An 18,447-nucleotide genomic window follows, 5' to 3' on the forward strand; every position below is an offset into this window, starting at 1 on the left:
TGGCATCACCTGAAAGGGAGGGCCAGGATTAATTGAGAGTGAAGCCCAGCTAGGGAAGTGCTAGGCCAGCACTATAAAGTTAAGAGGCTGAAAGCAGACGGGGGCTGGAATCTGCAGTCACTTCCTGGAAGGAGGGAGGTCATCAGGAGCCAGGAGAAAGCCCCAGGGGGAGAGTATGCAGTGGGATCCTGTCCTGGAGTAAGGAGTCTGACACAAAGCTAGGAGGGGTGAAGTAGCCATGGAAGTAGAGTAAGCTCCAGTGGTAAACCCAGAAGCAGGAAAGAGAGGATCGGGAGGCTTGGTAGGCAGGGGCCCAGGGAAACAGCAACAGGGGAGGGGGACTGAAGACCTAGATTGCTGGTAGAGGGTCTCTGGGCTGGAACCCGGTGTAGTGGGAGGCCTGGGTTCCTCTGCCAGTCACTGAGATACTGGCACACAGGCCAAAGTGAGGCTGACCAGTCTGGAAATGCATTTGGACAGTGATCCTGTTGAACTGTGTAACTTCAGAAGAGGTGGAACAAATAGTGACCTGGCTGGAGAGCCAAATTACTGGAAGAAAGACTGTTGCAAAGCAACCAATGAGTAGCAAGAGTCACCTGTTGCAGTGCGAGCTGCATTCCCAGACCTGCAGTGTGTAGTGAGCCCCTTACAGGGAGAAACAAAGGAAAGCGATTAGCTTTCCAAATGAAATGAGCTCCAGTTATGGAAAGAGAGGAAAAAGAGCCAGCAAATGCTGTTAGCCAGTCTGAGTGTTTTCTCATTTATATCAAAATGATTCTTACTGTTGTGAAATAGGGTCCTGACGTTTATGCTTGAAGCATCTGATTGTATCTCAGAGGTTAAAGTACCCTCCTTAGCCTTCTTTCATAAAAGGACTTTGAGGTGTGTACAAATTAACTGTCTTGCTGACACTGACATAACTTTGTTCCCTGTCAAGTAAACCCACTGGGTAAATCCTGGCCCCAGTGATATCAGTGGCAAAATTCTCATTGACTTGAATAGGACAAAGATTTCTCCCTTTTTAGTCATGAAGTGACAGTCTGCATCGGTGATTGAATTCACTGCTATTTAGCTGGCAAACCTGACTTGGGAGGCAAGATATTTGGTGGTTAAAATATTTGTATTGTGAGCAGGGTTCTCTCCTCCCCCACCCCCACCCCCCAAGCCCTCTCTTGTTTCACTTGATCTATAACTGTCTTTATGTGGATGACAAATTGGAAGAACTTTCCTATTGTTACAGTACTTGCACAAAGGCCTGATTATTTCATATGCATTATTGCTACCGTTGGATTCATGCCATGTGCTATAGTATTTGATTGTTTCAGCATCTTTTCATCATTCCTTTCATAGGTATTTTTAAATGCCGACATCAAAGCTCCATCTGTGTGGACAGGTGAAAATTCCTGGCATATTGAAACAGATGGCGAATCAGAGTAATATTGCCCTGAACAATCATTGCTTGCTTAGATGTTCACAGAGTAATGTCCACCAGATTTGCAGTTTTCGTTCGGAAAACAGAACAGCAAAGTCATGATATTTTATAAGGAGCACATTTGTCTATGCTTTGAGCTTGTCAGTTAAGCAGGGAAATGAACTACCTCATGCCTCAATTAGCTACTAATTGCTTAGTTAAAACAATGAATATGAACCTATTTTCTTTTTCTTGACTTTGCATACTTTTCATATTCTATACCACTTATTAAGGTATGTATAGTATGTCTGGTTTGTTTTTCTCCTGCCACATAAGTTTAAATGTCCTTCCATCTTTAGATCAAATTTGAACAAAATTAAATTAATAGTAAAGCACAGTGCATGCTTCCTAAAATATTGATCAGACATTTTCTGTTCCTTTAACATTTGTCCAAAAAAAACCTCTTTAGCACATGGGCTTCTGATTTCCTCACAAGCAAACAATGTCTGACTAGAACTAGACAAGCTACCTGTAGAGATTTAACTTCTTTAGATATCTGTGAATGTTTAAAATATTTCAATTAAACATTTCAATTGAAATAACTCACGCTTTTGAGTCAGAGCAGGAAAAGTGTAAAATTTTGTTCTGCCATGCTTTATTTGTGTACTTTGAATTACTGAAGTCACCTGAAATCAAACTCTGAAGAATTTTTGCACGAGTCAGCAGATACCTTAGATTCTCTCCATGCTACAAGTGCAAGTGTTCGGTCACCATACTAAATTCTGTTTTCACATTTATTTTCTGAGCAGGATAAAGTGTAGGTTCTTATATAAAAATAGTAAACTTGTCATTTAAAAACACTGTAAATCAAGCTTCCTTGTTTTAACATCCTTGCGGTAGAGATTAACACAAAATGTTCTACTGAGGTGCAGCAAATGTTCAGGAAGAGAGTCAAGACAGTGCTGTGGGTTGAAGCATTAGCCATCCTCTCCTCTTGGGTGGAGTTCCAGGAAATGTATGCACACAGTAATACCAGCTTGTGAAAGTAACTTGTGTTAAATGTGGAAGTGTAGTCTAGTAGTTACAGCTTCAGGACTTTTCCTGACTGCCATGTATGTACTGTATGACTTTGGGTGAATCACATAACCGCCCTGTTTCTTGATATATCCAGGTGTAAAATGGATGGAATAAAGCTTACCTATCTCTTGGATGGGTGGTTGTGGATTTTAAAAGCCTTGGATGAGAGAGACCATGTGAATACAGATCATGGTTTGTCAGTAGGACTGACTTTCTATGATTCGACATATGCTCAAGTTTGACTCTCGAAAAGTTTAATACTTCTGTTAAACTTTAAGATTTCTAATACACTGATCTTGTCTAAGCTCCTGCTATCTCGTTAAAGAGTCATGGACAAAATCTCAGAAAAAATGTCTAAGTCACAAAGCAGCTGAGTGACAGTGACTGTAAACGGCATCACTACACATCCTAGTTCACTGTCTGCTGAGGTTTGTACACATGCTGCAGGTTGGTGACTGGAGTATGCTTTAGAAAATACTGTCAGTCTGTTTGATTGCCTCTCACTGTGAAGCTGAAGGAAGGAGTGACCTTGGAACATTGAGAAGAAGGATATATTGAAGTAGTTACGTGCAGTAGATTTGCATGAATTCCCAGCTTCAAGGAAATTTACGTGACAAGAATAGAATCATAGAATCCTAGAATATCAGGGTTGGAAGGGACCTCAAGAGGTCATCTAGTCCACCCCCCTGCTCAAAGCAGGACCAATTCCCAACTAAATCATCCCAGCCAGGGCTTTGTCAAGCCGGGCCTTAAAAACCTCCAAGGAAGGAGACTCCACCACCTCCCTAGGTAACGCATTCCAGTGCTTCACCACCATAGAAGGGTCGACCATCTAGTATAAGAACACTAAGACTTGTCTGTTCTGTCCTACACAAGTCAGCCTTACTTGCCTGTGCTTCATTCATTCTGAAGAGACTTTCACATGCCGCTGGTACCTTTGGAACAAATGAAAATGATTGCCATTTCTAAAAATCAAGAATTGCTGCATTTTTGTTATTTCGGTTCAGATGGCTGTAACATTTTTTGTGGTGGAGTTTTCTTCTAATCCACCTGAATGGTGTAGGTGATGAAAGATGTATGGCTGTGTTAGCACAGATTATCCACCTCTGCCAGTCTTCACCACAGAGGTAGCTTTATTTTGGAGTTGAAGTAATTTTGTGTGTGTGGATCGTTTATGGCGTGCTTTGGGCTATAAAGTGCAGTAGAAATAAGATAATTCATTGCCTATTGCTTGACTCGTGTTTGTGACCAAAGTGGCTTCAGAGCAGATGCACTCTGTTTATGACAGCATGAGATTCATCCAGTTGGAGGAAGTCTTAATTAGAAGAGATTCTGTTTATACTCATTTTGGTAATCAGATGTAATGGGAATAGAAATAGAAACACATGACTTCATTTTGAATAGTTACATATTTTTATGGTGTCAAGTATCAGAGGGGTAGCTGTGTTAGTCTGAATCTGTAAAAAGCAACAGAGGGTCCTGTGGCACCTTTGAGACTAACAGAAGTATTGGGAGCATAAGCTTTCGTGGGTAAGAACCTCACTTCTTCAGATGCATCTGAAGAAGTGAGGTTAAGAAGTGAGGTTCTTACCCACGAAAGCTTATGCTCCCAATACTTCTGTTAGTCTCAAAGGTGCCACAGGACCCTCTGTTGCTTTTTACATATTTTTACGGTAAACTGTTACTGCTATAGAAATACCTTTTTTCACACTAAGCAGTCTGTCAAAACTCCTATGCATTGAACTGAACTGGGATATGATCTGTCAGCATTTAGAATCTGGCTGTAGGTTTAACCATATTTTATTAAAACCAAATATTGCGGCTGATGAGTATATCACCTCTATATGATGAAACTAGTTGTTAATCTGCTGCACAGCTTGTGGGACTGAAGCTTTTAAATGTGGTGCTTTGGTATTTAATCTTCTGATTAAATAATAAAGCTGACTAAATAGCGCTTGCTTTTTAAGGTAGAGAGAACAGTTAGTGGCTCCACTGTGAAATGACGAGCCAGCACTTCATGCCCTGAAAACCTTTGCTTTTAGGAAGACTATGGGAGAATGTGTCAGTCACTTAGGTCTCTATATGAACAATTTCAGCTATTCTGTTTTTTCCTCTCCACTGAAATGAAAGTGTTCTACACTCACCATTTCGGTTTACAAAGAGCTGATGAGTTCTGTACGGTATTTCTGACGTGTATTGCTAGGCTTCAGTCTGAGGCTGACAGTGACAGCTTGCCCCTGTAAATTATAATAGATTTAAATAGGGCTGGAACTTTCCTTTGGTTCAGAGGCACCATGTGGCTGCTCATGGCCCATCCCAGACTTTGTGGGAGTCTCACTTTCACTGAATACACCACCAAAGAGCACTTCATGGCTGGCTTTTAAGTTACTTGAATTATCAGACCCTAGTCATTTGTGGCATGGTGAACAGAAGAGGAGGTCTGCAAGAATACATTTTACACTTGCGAAAACTTTTGGGTTTTTTGCTTGGTGTGGTTTGTGTTGGTTTTTTTTTTTTTTTTTTTTTTTTGGAGGCGGGGGAGGGGAGGTTGCCATTCCAAGATTTTTCATGTATGCAGCAGTAGTCATTCTTGAGACAAAAATACCTGCAGACTAAAATTGGCATTTCCATTAGGTATAACAGCATTGAAGACAGTAGCAGACTTTGAGATGCCTGCTGGGTGCCCATAACGCTGACTGGAATTCTTCCCCTAACCAGACACCCAAACGAATGATCATGTCACACCACTGATGGAACTGTTTGGCTCCAAAGAACATTCATAAATGCACACTGTGTCCAATTATCAGTTCATACTCTGCACTTCACAAACTCTGCAATGTCTTTTTCATTGTTAATATACAAAAACTCAGAAATGTACACAGTTGTGCTTTCCATCTGTTATTTAGTCTCTTATTTCCTGTAGATCAGCATCATTTTGGGTCACCCACACAATCTTCTAACTCCAACAGGTAGAGATAGCAGTGTTCTAAAGGAACACTCTCAAATTGGTTACATACCATTGAGAAATTTTTCTTTCCTTCCTATCTCCTCTAGCGATCAGTGAATGCCCTGAAACTTGACATTTGGCTATCTTTACATAGTCTCCATAACTACAGTATTTGGCTCTCTGCACTCATTCCATAGTAAATTCCCCAGACTGACTACTGATCGTGCGAAGAAGCAGGTTTTTTAGATTGTTCTAATTTACTTGCCACTGATTTGAGTGACTTTGTTTTAGGGGCTGAGGGGACCAATCTACTTTTACTACACCTTTTACAATCTTGAGTGCCTCAGTTGAGTCCTCTGTTTCTTTTCACGCTGAATATTTTTGGCTGGCTGTAGTCACTCTCCATGTTTTCATAATATTAACTCAAGCCATGGACTACACTGAAAATAGCAACTTGTTTGTTTTCACTCTCCTTAACACAGATGAAATCGGGACATCTTGTGTTAGCATCTGCTCCTGGGAGAGTGAATATATAAAAATACTGCACAAGTTGCTACTTTGGTGTGATCACACTAGTGTGATGGGGGCGTACGTGTGGGGGTTTCTGGTAAAGTTTCAAATTGGGCAGATTGTTGCAAAGAGGAGGCAGAACTCAGCTCTGCTTTCAGATGGCTCATGGAAACTTATTTTCTTGAACTAATTGAAGGAAAAACTGAGTCCTGGAAGTGAGTGGGAGCAAAAAGAATGTAAGGTGAGGATAACCGTACCTCTTTTACTTCTTATAACCCTTTTACCCTGGCAGCAATAAATTCAATATGTTGTTTTTAATAAAAACTTCAGATTGATTTCTATGCCAGGTTAAAGTAGCAAACACTTCCCTTTCTCGGCATCTCTTCTAGGGTTCATGTAGTTCTGTGGAATAAACATTGCATAAGATGAAGGCAAGGAAATTGTTAAACAGTGATGTATGGAGCACAGAGAAAGAAGAAATGCACTTAAGTCCTACAGCACATATTTGAATGTACTGTGTTGATTTGAGGAGAGGGGTGGAATTTTTTGTTTGTTTGTGCTAATTCATGCTGGTCAGGGAGATTTTTTTTTCTGTTTTTTACACTCCTAATCTGATTCTGAGTGTTTGTTGATTAATTGTGCATTTTAAAAAAATGTACATATTAGACTAGATTTTCTTAAATTTAGAAATATGGGAGCATCACCTAATGACAGATACTGAAATATTGTGATGATACATTGCACTGCTACGTTAAAGTTTTACCTGCTTTATTACGAGACACTTCTATTTTCAGTGTTTTGTAACTTGTTATAAAATATGGCTTTGAAATGAAACTGGGTATTTACAATAACCTGAATAATAGAAAAAACAAAATCGTTTGAATATTCTAGGCGTTTTGTTTGTTCTTCTCCGTGAACATTGTCTCCACAGAGCGCTGCTGTGGGCTTCATATTCCTAGGGATGTAGCAATGGAACTTCCTGAATAGCAGTGGTCAGCTAGGTGACACGTGCGTGGCTCTCAAGTTCTACGTTCCATAGTTTGAGGATATAAATATTCTAGCCCTTCTTGGTTCCGTATGCCAGTCTCAGAAATAGCGTGTCCCGTTTTTCCATCATGAAGTGCACACGCTGTTCAGCAAATAATTCCAAACCAGTTTGTGTAGATTTAGTCAAAGGGAATTCAGTTTCAGCTTTTATGTTTTGACCATGTTGACAACTGTTATTATATTAGGTCCATTTGGGCCTTGCCCAAGATTTGAGATAGCGGAGAGGATGAGGTTGTACTCTCGCCAAACAAATATATTTAATATGTTTCTGTGAAGGCTTTCAACTGTATTTTCTGCTAAGACTTCCATTATACAGGCCAAGTCTTCATTTGGGTGGCCCCCCAAATAATTCACCACCAGGGCTAACTGTTAAAGGGCTGTATTCTGCAAAACATTGCTTGTAGTGATCTAAAATATTTAGTGCTTGTTACTTTTTTTGACCATTGTTTTTTTTTTTTTGCTTCCAGCTCGGATCGGCTGATAGAAGAAACAATAAGGTAGGAATGGATTTACTAATTTTTGTATTACCTTTTATAGAATCAGTATTTGCTCTGGATGCTGTTCAAAGTAATCAGTTGTTTTATGTATACAACATCCATACTGAATCTAAGTCATATAAGTGTATTGCAAATAAAATTAGGCCGGTTTGATTCCATCCACCCATTCTAGAGCAATGCAGTGCTGTCATTTGAAATGTTTTGCCCATTTTAATTTAGCAATTTAGACTTGTATGCAAAGATTTTGTATAGACAGTAATTATTAAAATTTAGTGTAGTAGTGTTCAGGCAGGCTAAAGAACTGAGAACTATTCGGAGAGTTTGAAGCACACACACACACACACACACACACACACCACACCACCCCCCACCCCACCCCGTCCATGAAGGAACTAGTGCTACATGGCTTCTGTAACCCTTAACCACATTCACTACCTTAGTGTTGCAGTTCATATCAGAGAGGAGGTTTTTACAAGCAAACATCTGGGTGAATATTACTATTGTGTGGCTGGTCATTTTTTTATTTATTTTTATTTGTGTGGTTGAAATCCTACCATTTTGCATTGGACTGGAAATTTCAATGTCGGATTTCTGAAGCATCATATTCCAGCATTATAAATTACTTTTCTCTTACATGCCCTTTCCAGTCTGCCATCTAGCACTGGGATTTTGCAAAATAATAATTAGGACGTATTTCAAGAACTCTTAAGTTTGAGATTCTCTCTCATAAAAACTTTTTGAAGGGAAGATTTTATTTCAGATAATGCATGTAATGGGATAAGTGATCAACACTGCTACTAAGAGGTGCAACAAGATGTGAAGTGTGTCCATTAAGGGCTGGCTAGCAAGCTGAAATACAGTTAGCTCAGTACTATTAGTGTAATGGGGGAATGGGTTGAAACACAGTAATGTACTGTGAGGTGCATCAAGCTAACAGAAACCATTAGAGTGGTCAGCACTGTGATATGTAGAAAGATGGATATTTGTTTACATGAGCCCCACTTGCTTGATTCAACACCCTCAATGTCTGAAGACACCTTCAAAAACTGGCTTTCCTGATTAAACCCCCATTTCATTGCCGTGCTCAAAACCACTTTTGCTAAGAAGCATTTATATGCTGACACTCTTCCCACCCGGTGAAAACTAAGCATCAACTCCACATTTCTTATCTCCTCACTGCTACCTGCTAGCTAGAGGGCTAAAAGGCCGGAGATTTTTGAAGTCTGATCTTCTGCAAAGTGACCTAATGTTTTATCAGTTGAGTCCCCCACCTGCTCTCTGGATTGTGTTTCAGCACCTGTGGGGAGATTTACTTGTGATGCGATATTGCCTACAGTCTGTTGACTGAATGGTTGGGTTCTGAGCTCTTTGCTTTTACTTAGGGTAGGTCTATACTTACCTCCGGGTCCGGTGATAAGCAATCCATCTTCTGGGTTTGATTTATCGCGTCTTGTCTAGACGCGATAAATCGATCCCGGAAGTGCTCGCCGTTGACGCCGGTACTCCTGCTCCGTGAGAGGAGTACGCGGAGTCGACGGGGGAGCCTGCCTGCTGCACCTGGACTCGTGGTAAGTTCGAACTAAGGTACTTCGACTTCATCTACATTATTCACGTAGCTGATGTTGCGTATCTTAGTTCGAAGTGGGGGGTTAGTGTGGACCAGGCCTTAGTGGGAGTGTTGGTTGCATTAACAGATGAACTTTGCCTCTGGGAATGTGGGTTCCTGAGCTCCTCATTGCACAGTTCATTAGTTCTAAAGAGGGGGCTGGCTCCCCATCCCATCGGGTGCCAAGGAGCTTCTCTATTATCTTATGTAAATCTGGTTTGTTTGGTAGCCACAAGCAGCAGCTACCAGAATATGTAATTTAATTTGCATTGCTTCATTTCAGGTATTGTACCACAATTCAGGCTCTGCTTAAAGTCCGAATGGATTTTCTGTTTTGCCCTTTTCCTTCTCCAGTAATTGCAAACATTCGGGTATGATGTTAATTGGTGGTAACACCCGCTGCATCTTCAGGGAATTTACTAGTTAGAAAATCATCCAGCTCTTTAATTAGAGCATTGTCCATTGCTGCCCAATTAAAACCCATGGACTTGTGTAGAAGAGGCTGTTTGAATGCTGATTCCTTGGGTGACTGTGATGTAATTAGCTTTTCTGGCTACTAATGCTTGTCTGTCTTCAACAGTTGCAGCTGTCGTAGTTCGTTGTTTAGATGTAACTCAGAAGGCTGCAAAATCATTATTAATTGTTTTTGAAAAGGTTTGTTACTAAGCAGCCAACATAGAAACATTGGAAAGTGCCTTTTGTGATTGTGGGGGGCCTTTGTTGATGACCTCAGGCCTATTACCAGTGGGCAGATGGCCACATTACCCAACACAGCTAGCACTAACTGTCCCCCTGGTTGGCAGTCTCAGCAGAGACGTTAAGGAGTCAATAAGCCCAGAGAGTGAACTCCCTTGTATGGTCCTTCCACAGGAATGTATAGGGGAGGGGGGTCATGGTCTCTGCTGTGCTTGTGCTGGGCCTGTGACTAATGGAGGTATAGCTTCCCCAAGGCGGTCTGAGCATTTCAGAAACTCCCCATCCATTTGTACAAAAATTGTTAAAAGCTCTTACGTGACACAAAGTTTTCTAAAGCAGCATATTTCTGCCCAGAGATGTGTGGGATGTGATGCCTGGCACGGCAGTTCTTTGGGGGGCAGTGTTCACTTGCCTTGGGCAGATTTAGACATAAATGTCTGTCTGTATTTAAACATGTATTTAGTGATCTCGGATTTTCTTCTCCACTTTCAAACTTTGTAATTTTCTCAAAATAGGAAGCAATGGCTTACTAGTGACAGTATTTTTCATTTACCATAGATACTGTTATACCAATAAAAACTAGCAGGATCTTATTAAAGGGGACAAGATAAAGATGCCACATTTATTACGATACCAATTTGATTTATGACCAATAACTAATATCTTAATCCTTATACACACACACATTATACCTAATACACACACACACATTATACCTAATACACACACACACATTATACCTAATACACACACACACACACACACACACACACACACACACACACACACACACACACACACACACACACACACACACACCTGTTCTGCAGCTGCTGCAGAGTTACCAGTCCTGCTTGAGTCTGTGGCTTCAGTTTGCAGCTTGGGTTCATAGCTTGTGGTGGCTAACTGGCCAGGAAAGCCGGGCACAAGGACGAGCTGGGTCTCTGTTGGGCATGCACAGATACCCTTCCATGTTGGCGGCAGAATGTTACCCTCCTCCAAAGTTTTCCATCTCACCCATCCTTTTTGTAGGCTTTAGTTTGAATCCAGAGTCTATAGGTTTTGCTGTGTCAAGCTGCCTTCAGGTTTGGTGATTGATCACCCGTCAATTGCAGACATGACTTTCAGCCTTGGACCGGGCTTTGATCTTCCTTCTATTGTACCTTTTCTTTTTAGGGTGGATTCTTTTTACTTTGTTAGGGCTCTTGTCTGCATCTTCAGCCGTTGGTGTTTAACTCTGTTTAATCAGGACAGGCTGGGGCTGGAGGTTGAGTCCATCATCCATACATACCTCATTCACACATCTAAACTAAACTAATAAGATTACAGCAGGGTTTGCAAAAATGAAGGTTGCAGCAAGCCCTTACAAAATGGAGTAAGCTTTTTAAAATGGGGTTTGAATTACAATATGGCAAACAGTGAACAGAAGTTACAATATAGACAAGTATAATGGATGGCAAACAGTGAACTGTAGGCAAGTGTAATAAATGGTAAACAGAAATTACAATACTGAAACAGTGCAAGTCTCAGTGATTTAAGCAGGAATTGGATTGATAGTGAAACTTACAAAGGCAGCTGGCTGAACAGCTATGGCTCTTAACAAGCATTTTAATTGTTAATTAGCCAGTTATTGGGGTAACCGGTTTTATGAATGAATATTGTTTCATTCATAAAACTTTACTTATTAAGTTACATTAATAAAGTGAACAATTAAAAACAATTTCATTCATCAGTTCTACAATACTTTTTGAAACATAGTTTTGTGGAGTATTGTTTGAAGCATACATCAGACTGCAAGCTCTGTCCGACTAATGATTAGTAGAAAGTTCCATAGATACCTTTAATTTAGTATTTCTCTTAGGATTTTGCAAAAAGTCCCTCCGTTCTGGTGGTGATTGTCAATACAGTTTGTTTACTTCAGCGATACATTGACTTCTGTCTAGACGTAGAGTGACTTATTCAATGGGACAGAGGGAAGGAAAATGTTCCCCTCCCCTCTTAACAGAACATCCCTTGGCTGTAAACGTTCTGTGATATAACAGGGCCAAGGTTCATCCACTCTGCCTTGCAGTCTTTCCAAAGGAACATGGTATATTAGATTTTTCTGTAATCTGTGCTAATTGAGTGTGACTCTGTCACCCTCTAGCGGCTCTGTCACATTCAAAGGTTTATGCTCTAGTACTGCTTCCATGCTAGGAGATATGGTTCTTTAGCTCAAGTGATAGAGAATCATGCTTTCTCATCCATTGGTGCCAGGTTCACTGGCAATAGGTGACCCAAACAGGGGCATTGTTACATTGGCTATGGTGTCTGTAACCGCTAGATGACAATCTGTTCTCAGAGCCAAGAGAAGCATGACGCCCATCATTCCACAGCAGGAGAAGTCAAAAATCAGGAGACAGACCAAAAAACATGACTTAATCTATTTATAAAAATATCATGATTTGGGGGCCAATATCATCTTTTTGGACATTGTTTTTTAACTTTCGCGGTTGGCAATACTCCACTTACATTAAACTTTGACTTCATTGCAGAATATGGTGGATGGCAACAGAGGAAGATCTTATTTGAGTTTTAGCTTCAGTAATAAGATGCACGACAGAAAATTGTTGGCAAAATCTTTTGGGGGGAAGTGGGGAGACAGATGTTCCTTTGTTTTTCATCCTTGTTTGTACCCGTTAGAAAGGTGGCAAACAAAACATGTTGGAAAAAGTGACCCACCCAAAATTGTGTCAGTAGTTTAATACTACAGTTTAAAAGGCCTCTTCCTGCAAAACAACCTCTGCTTCGTGTATGTTATGATAAAGTTAAACGTAACAAGTGAGAGGATCTGAGTTCATAGCAGATAATGAAGTGTTCCAGTAGAACATCAGCAGAAGTGTTCCAGTAGAACATCAACTATTTGGTTTTAAAAGCATGTCTTGCTCCTTTGGAACTTTGTTTTAGTGTCACATCAATATAGATTTGTCTGCAGCCTCAACTGACAGAGCAAGAAGTAGGCGTTTTGGTATGTTTCACATAGCAATGAAACTCCTACATATATGGCTGGCAAAAAAACACAGCTTAACATTCAGTAAAAACAATTGCTCCTCATAGGCCCTGCATTAAATTGTAGCTCTGTGTGTGAGTTTGACTCCGTTTGGATGCATTCATTGCTGGAAACAAATGTTGTTTATTTCTGTAGCACCTTTTATTCCGAAAGAACCCAAAGCGACATACAAATTCTATACGGAGATCATGAGCCCCACCTCTGAAAAGAAATGTCAGTTACTCTGTGCAGAGCCTCGCTACACAACAGTTAAGGAAGTGAAGTGGGAAACGTTACGATTCAGGGCAGAAGATAGTTACCTGAACAGGAATCTGGACTACCCCTCTGTCATTGTGTCTCAGTGGGTCACAGCTGAGGATGCCAGGTTCAGGACAAACTGCTGAGAAATAGGACAGACTCTCCCCTAGACTGGTGGTTATTCTTCCATAAGATATACCAAACCAACAACAAAAGTGAACTTCTGTCTTCTCACACTGACTAACAAGAAGTCAGAAATACAGTCTCCTTAGGTATCCCAGCCCTTGTTTCGCCACCCAGACACTAGACTTAATGATGAGTGGTTTATTTAAAACAAATTTAATCAACCACAGGGTTCTTCTGATCCCAAAGGACAAGCCACATACCCAAGTCAATATATAACTCAGATCTTATCCAATAATCATGCTGTTGACAGTCCTTTAGTATCAAATATCTAGCTGTTTATTTATAAGTAGGGTGACCAGACAGCAAATGTGAAAAATCGGGACGGGGGTTGGGGGTAATAGGAGCCTATATAAGAAAGAGACCCAAAAACCAGGACTGTCCTTATAAAATCGGGACATCTGGTCACCCTATTTATAAGAGAAAAGAGGAGAGAGTTAAAATGGTCAAAGGCATCAAATACATGTGCTCATTGCAAAGTTCTTGTATTAGGCTTGTAGCAGCGATGGAATAAACTGCTAGCTTATAATGTCTTGGTCTTGGTAACATCCAAAAGATTGGAAGGTCCCCAGTCCATTGACTGTAGTGCTCCTCTTAGTGTAAGTCCATAGTCCAGAGATCAGAGCAAGGAAGAGGCAAAATGGAGATGCTTCCAGTGCCTATGCTTTCTCCCATGTGGAGGGAAAACTCTGTTTTAGTTTGTGAAAAGTCCAGTTACAAGATGGAGTCCAGAGTCACATTAACTAGTCACGTGACCTTGCATGCTTCAGTGACTCAGGAGCAACCATTACCCATATTCTGGCTGAAGTATCCTCAGGAAGGTCCATCGGGCAGGGATAAGCTTCTTCCATGTCTGTTGTATGAGCTAAGTGTTCTTTAATGGGCCATCAACTTGAATAGTCCATTCACAATGTGCTGGCCTGACTGGATGTAAACTTAACTACCTTGTGGGTGTTACCACAGGAGCAAACACTGTTTGAAATATTGGTATACAGTCAATATTCATAACTTAAGATGATACATGCATACAAATAGGACAGTCATATTCAGCAAATCATAACTTTTTTCCATTGACCCCTTACGTGACATACTTTGTACAAGATTTGTTGCAGTTGTATGCCGATATACATGGTCATATTTTAATAACAGAATGTCACACCCTCCACTTATGAAAAGTTGTAAGGATTTGTAATGACTTGGTGGAGAGGACCTTGGTTTAGGGTCTCGCCCAAAAACACAGTGCCCCTTAATGCCCTTAGGAAAACACAGTTTCGCTCTGGTTATATAAGTTTTCAAACCCAGCAAGTGTCTGAAGGTTTGTTCCCAGCCACTTCCTTCCCTCCTGAAGTGGGGACTTCACTGTTACTCCTAGGGAGGAGGGGGCAAAGGGTAGGGGCTTTGGGGGTTTGTCTGTGTGTATGCGTGCATGCACTGGCTCTTAGCCTGCTGATTACAGTGCATCCCTTCAGTACTGGAACTGTCAAACTAAGATTCCATCTGTTCTGAAACAGTCTTTAAGACTGATTCTGCCAAACGCTTTGCTGGGCATGTAGCAAGAAGAAAATTTCTGAGTGCTTGTAAGAATCTAGGTTTGAAAACTGTTTTCCATCTCAGAACCCTTTACAATACATATGTGTGTGTGAGTCCATTTCTGTTGAAGTAGAGTGACATTTATGGGCTTCTCAGAAGTGACTCTTAAATGTATTTAACATTAGTACTTGGCTTGGAGCCCTGCACTTGATACATCAGATTATGATGCCGTCATGGATCATTCCTATTTAGACACTAAAGCATGCAAAAGAAACCAAGGAGAGTTAAAGAAGCAGAAACTAACTTTCAAAACCATAAAATTCATCTGCCACTATGCAGTTAAATATATTCTATTTCAAGAGAGAAGGCTGAGTGGCAGGGCTTCCAGCAGAGACCAGGGATATTGGATCTTGGTTCTCCCAGAACTCAGATAACTAGCGTATTCTAAAAGAAACTTACTAGCTGTTTCCTCCTTATGTTCCTGTTACTGATGGAGGACAACCAAGTAACTCTTATGTGACGGAAAGTATATACTCAACACATTTTTAATGTTCCCGCAACAAAATTCAGTTTCTCTAAAAAGAAAAAAAAGTTCAGATCTGGAAGCTTGTTTTGTCTGTAGAAATTTCCATACCAGATCAGACCAAACATCCATGTCGTGTAGTATTCATTTTCTGACAGTGGCCAGTGCCAGATGCTTCAGAGGAAGGTGCGGGAAATGCCATGGTGGACAAGTATGAAATAACCAGCCCATAAGGGATGTTTCTTCCTTACCTCGATCAGCTAGAGGCTGCCTTCTGTCCCAAAGTACGAGGCTCTCTATGTCAGAACCAAAAAAAAAAGTTAAAATGGGAGTTCAAGTCGAGAGTACAGGTCTGTAACAAGGATAAAGATTCATTTTGGGATAATTACAGTCTCCCTATAATGTTTATTACAAATCCAATAAATTCAGAGTTAAGGTTACGCTTAACATATTTGGATTCCTTTAAGCTATGGAAAGGCACTCAGTGTACTTAACTCTGCCTTGAAGTGATGCTGTGCAATAGTCTTACAATTATGCATTTTAGTATTTGTAGTTCAGATTAGATAAAATTATTTTTAAAGGCACCGTAGTTTTCATTTTGTTTCCCTTTCATGGTGTCACTACAAGGCAGAGGTAGGTACTCTCAGTATGACACAGATGCTTAATTTCTTAAAGGACACACTTCTAATTGATTTTTAACGAAAGAACATAACCTTTTATTTCTGCTATATCTTCTATGAGCCAGGATGACCAGAACAGAACTCACCACTCCAGATGAGGGTGCACCATCAATGTATATAAAGGCATAATGTGATTTCAGTATAACATTTGCATCATATTCTTAATACATCCTAACATTTTGTTTGCATGTTTGAGTATAATTTATGCATGATTCATTACTTGTTGCAGTTTGAAGATAATCCAGTACTCGCTGTTCTGAATGAAAGCCAAATCACCAACTGGTGACATGTCATTAACAAAGCTTGCTGAAAACCTACATTGTTGAGCTCTTCTTCCCCTCCCCCCTTAAAATTGACCTCCCCTGCCAGGCAATGTGCTTTAAGAACCTGTGATCTCATTGTTGAGAAGCTAGGTCCCCAAAAGGTTACCTTGTTTCATTTTAATAATTCTTTGCATTTTCAGCTAAGAATATTTTGTTTTCCAAAGGGTAAGAGCTTAGTTAAATTAACTCACATTTTACACATTCAAATTATGCATGAAGGATAAACAAATGCTTTGTAGATTAATTCTTATTTTCCCACTCCCACCCTCTCCAGGTAGTTGGAATCCCATTTAACTATTCAGGAGTATTTGGTTAGGCACCTTTATACTGCAATTTTAAAATTGGGCTCATCCAACATTTTCTTTCCTGAGAATATTTCAGTAGAAGTTGTCTAGGTGCCCTATATTTTGTGAAAGTTCTAAGTTCTTAATCTGTAAACTTTAAAGTTTACTAGCTTTTGATTCCCTCACTTATAAAATAGGCTGCTTCTCTCATCGGATGTTAAAACATGAAATCCTCCATTCCATAATAAAGTCTCATAATTATTTCCCCAGGGCACCTTGTCGATAGCTCAGCAGCACTCTATCTCCTGGCAGTCATCTCTCATCTCTTCTTCAATACCTTGAAGGCTGCTTTAATGAATCATTAGATGTGTTGTAAGAAAATACATAGCTTAATGCAAAAAGGGGATTTGCTGCTGCATGAGGATTCTGTCTGAACAATTAACTATGAAACCAGTGCATAGGTCTGAAGCTGAAATTCTTAGACAAAGTTTCCTGTGTGCAGTAGTGAAATCTTACCTAGTTACCGAGCTACCTACCTACCTACAGTTACTGAGTTATACACCACTCAGTAATCCAAAATTCCCTGGAAGCTTTCCTCAGTAGCTAATTACTTTTCTGGGGTCTTCTGTTGATATTATAACCTCAAAACACTAGGGTACTTAGTGTGACAGACCCAGACCAGTGGGGTACAGGAGTCTGGTAGAGGGCAAATATACTGGTCACTGGATGAGTAGTTTTCTGTTCCCTGAGTGACCAGAGCAGGGGATGCACTAGAGTAATCAGGAACCTGCTAGAACCAGTTAAGGCAGGCAGGCTAATTAGGACACCTGGAGCCAATTAAGAAGAAGCTGCTAGAATCAATTAAGGCAGGCTAATCAGGGCACCTGGGTTTTAAAAGGAACTCACTTTTCAGTTTGTAGTGCAAGAGTGTGAGGAGCTGGGAACAAGAGGCGCGAGGAGCTGAGAGTGAGAGGGTGTGCTGCTGGAGGACTGAGGAGCACAAGCGTTATCAGACGCCAGGAGGAAGGTCCTGTGGTGAGAATAAGGAAGGTGTTTGGAGGAGGCCTTGGGGAAGTAGCCCAGGGAGTTGTAGCTGTCATGCAGCTGTTACAGGAAGCACTATAGACAGCTGCAGTCCACAGGGCCCTGGGCTGGAACCCGGAGTAGAGGGCGGGCCCGGGTTCCCCCCAAACCTCCCAATTGACCTGGACTGTGAGTTCTTCCAGAGGGGAAGGTCTCTGGGCTGTTCCCCAACCCACATGGTGAATCTCTGAGGCAAGAAAACCCGCCAAAAAGCGCAGGACCCACCAAGATAGAGGAGGAACTTTGTCACATTAGTTACAAATGTATATAAATGATCTTACAAATGACATGTGATTTGACATATAATACTGCCTGACATGCATCCAATTTTTATTTACAAACTTTTTTTTAGCATTGGATGATAACTTGCTGCTGCTTTTCTGTACTCAGCTGTTGATGCCCTGTTGAGAAGTTCTGTTAATACCTTTTGTTGAACATCCTTTCACCACATTCTTATGTAGTATTGGGATAAAGACAGATTGCTGTAGCTTGTTTCTCTTTCCCTTCCATGTTAATTTTCGACGTGAAAGGGATCTCCACTATAAAGATTAATCATTCTCTTTCACTGGGCTAAGTTAGTTCAGGTACCCATGGAAACAAACAGATTTGCCATGTGGTGTGTTTTCTGTTATTCACAGAAAGACTCCTAGACCAGTTTTCTATATGTGACCTCCCTCTGCTCTTCCTGTAGACGTGAAGGACATTGGTTAACTGAGTCAGACAAGCCCTTGAAAAACAAGCGTTGGTCAGATTGATGATGACGG

At 40.7% G+C, this 18,447-nt stretch overlaps 1 protein-coding gene across 4 annotated transcripts in view; it reads left to right on the forward strand.

Moving 5' to 3' along the window:
• The window catches only part of GOSR1 (golgi SNAP receptor complex member 1), a 61,709-nt gene that overhangs the window by 32,859 nt on the left and 10,403 nt on the right, over window positions 1-18,447 (forward strand). For 3 of the 4 annotated variants that reach the window (XM_024105943.3, XM_024105944.3, XM_065572877.1), the window contains exon 7: window positions 7,460-7,489. The exons of the other annotated variant lie outside the window; for it this stretch is intronic. In XM_024105943.3, the coding sequence (XP_023961711.2) occupies window positions 7,460-7,489 (30 nt within the window). The remainder of the gene's footprint in view (window positions 1-7,459; window positions 7,490-18,447) is intronic. 4 annotated transcript variants of the gene reach the window in all.

Source organism: Chrysemys picta, chromosome 19 (genome assembly GCF_011386835.1).
Source record: "Chrysemys picta bellii isolate R12L10 chromosome 19, ASM1138683v2, whole genome shotgun sequence".
NCBI classification, from domain to species: domain Eukaryota; kingdom Metazoa; phylum Chordata; order Testudines; family Emydidae; genus Chrysemys; species Chrysemys picta.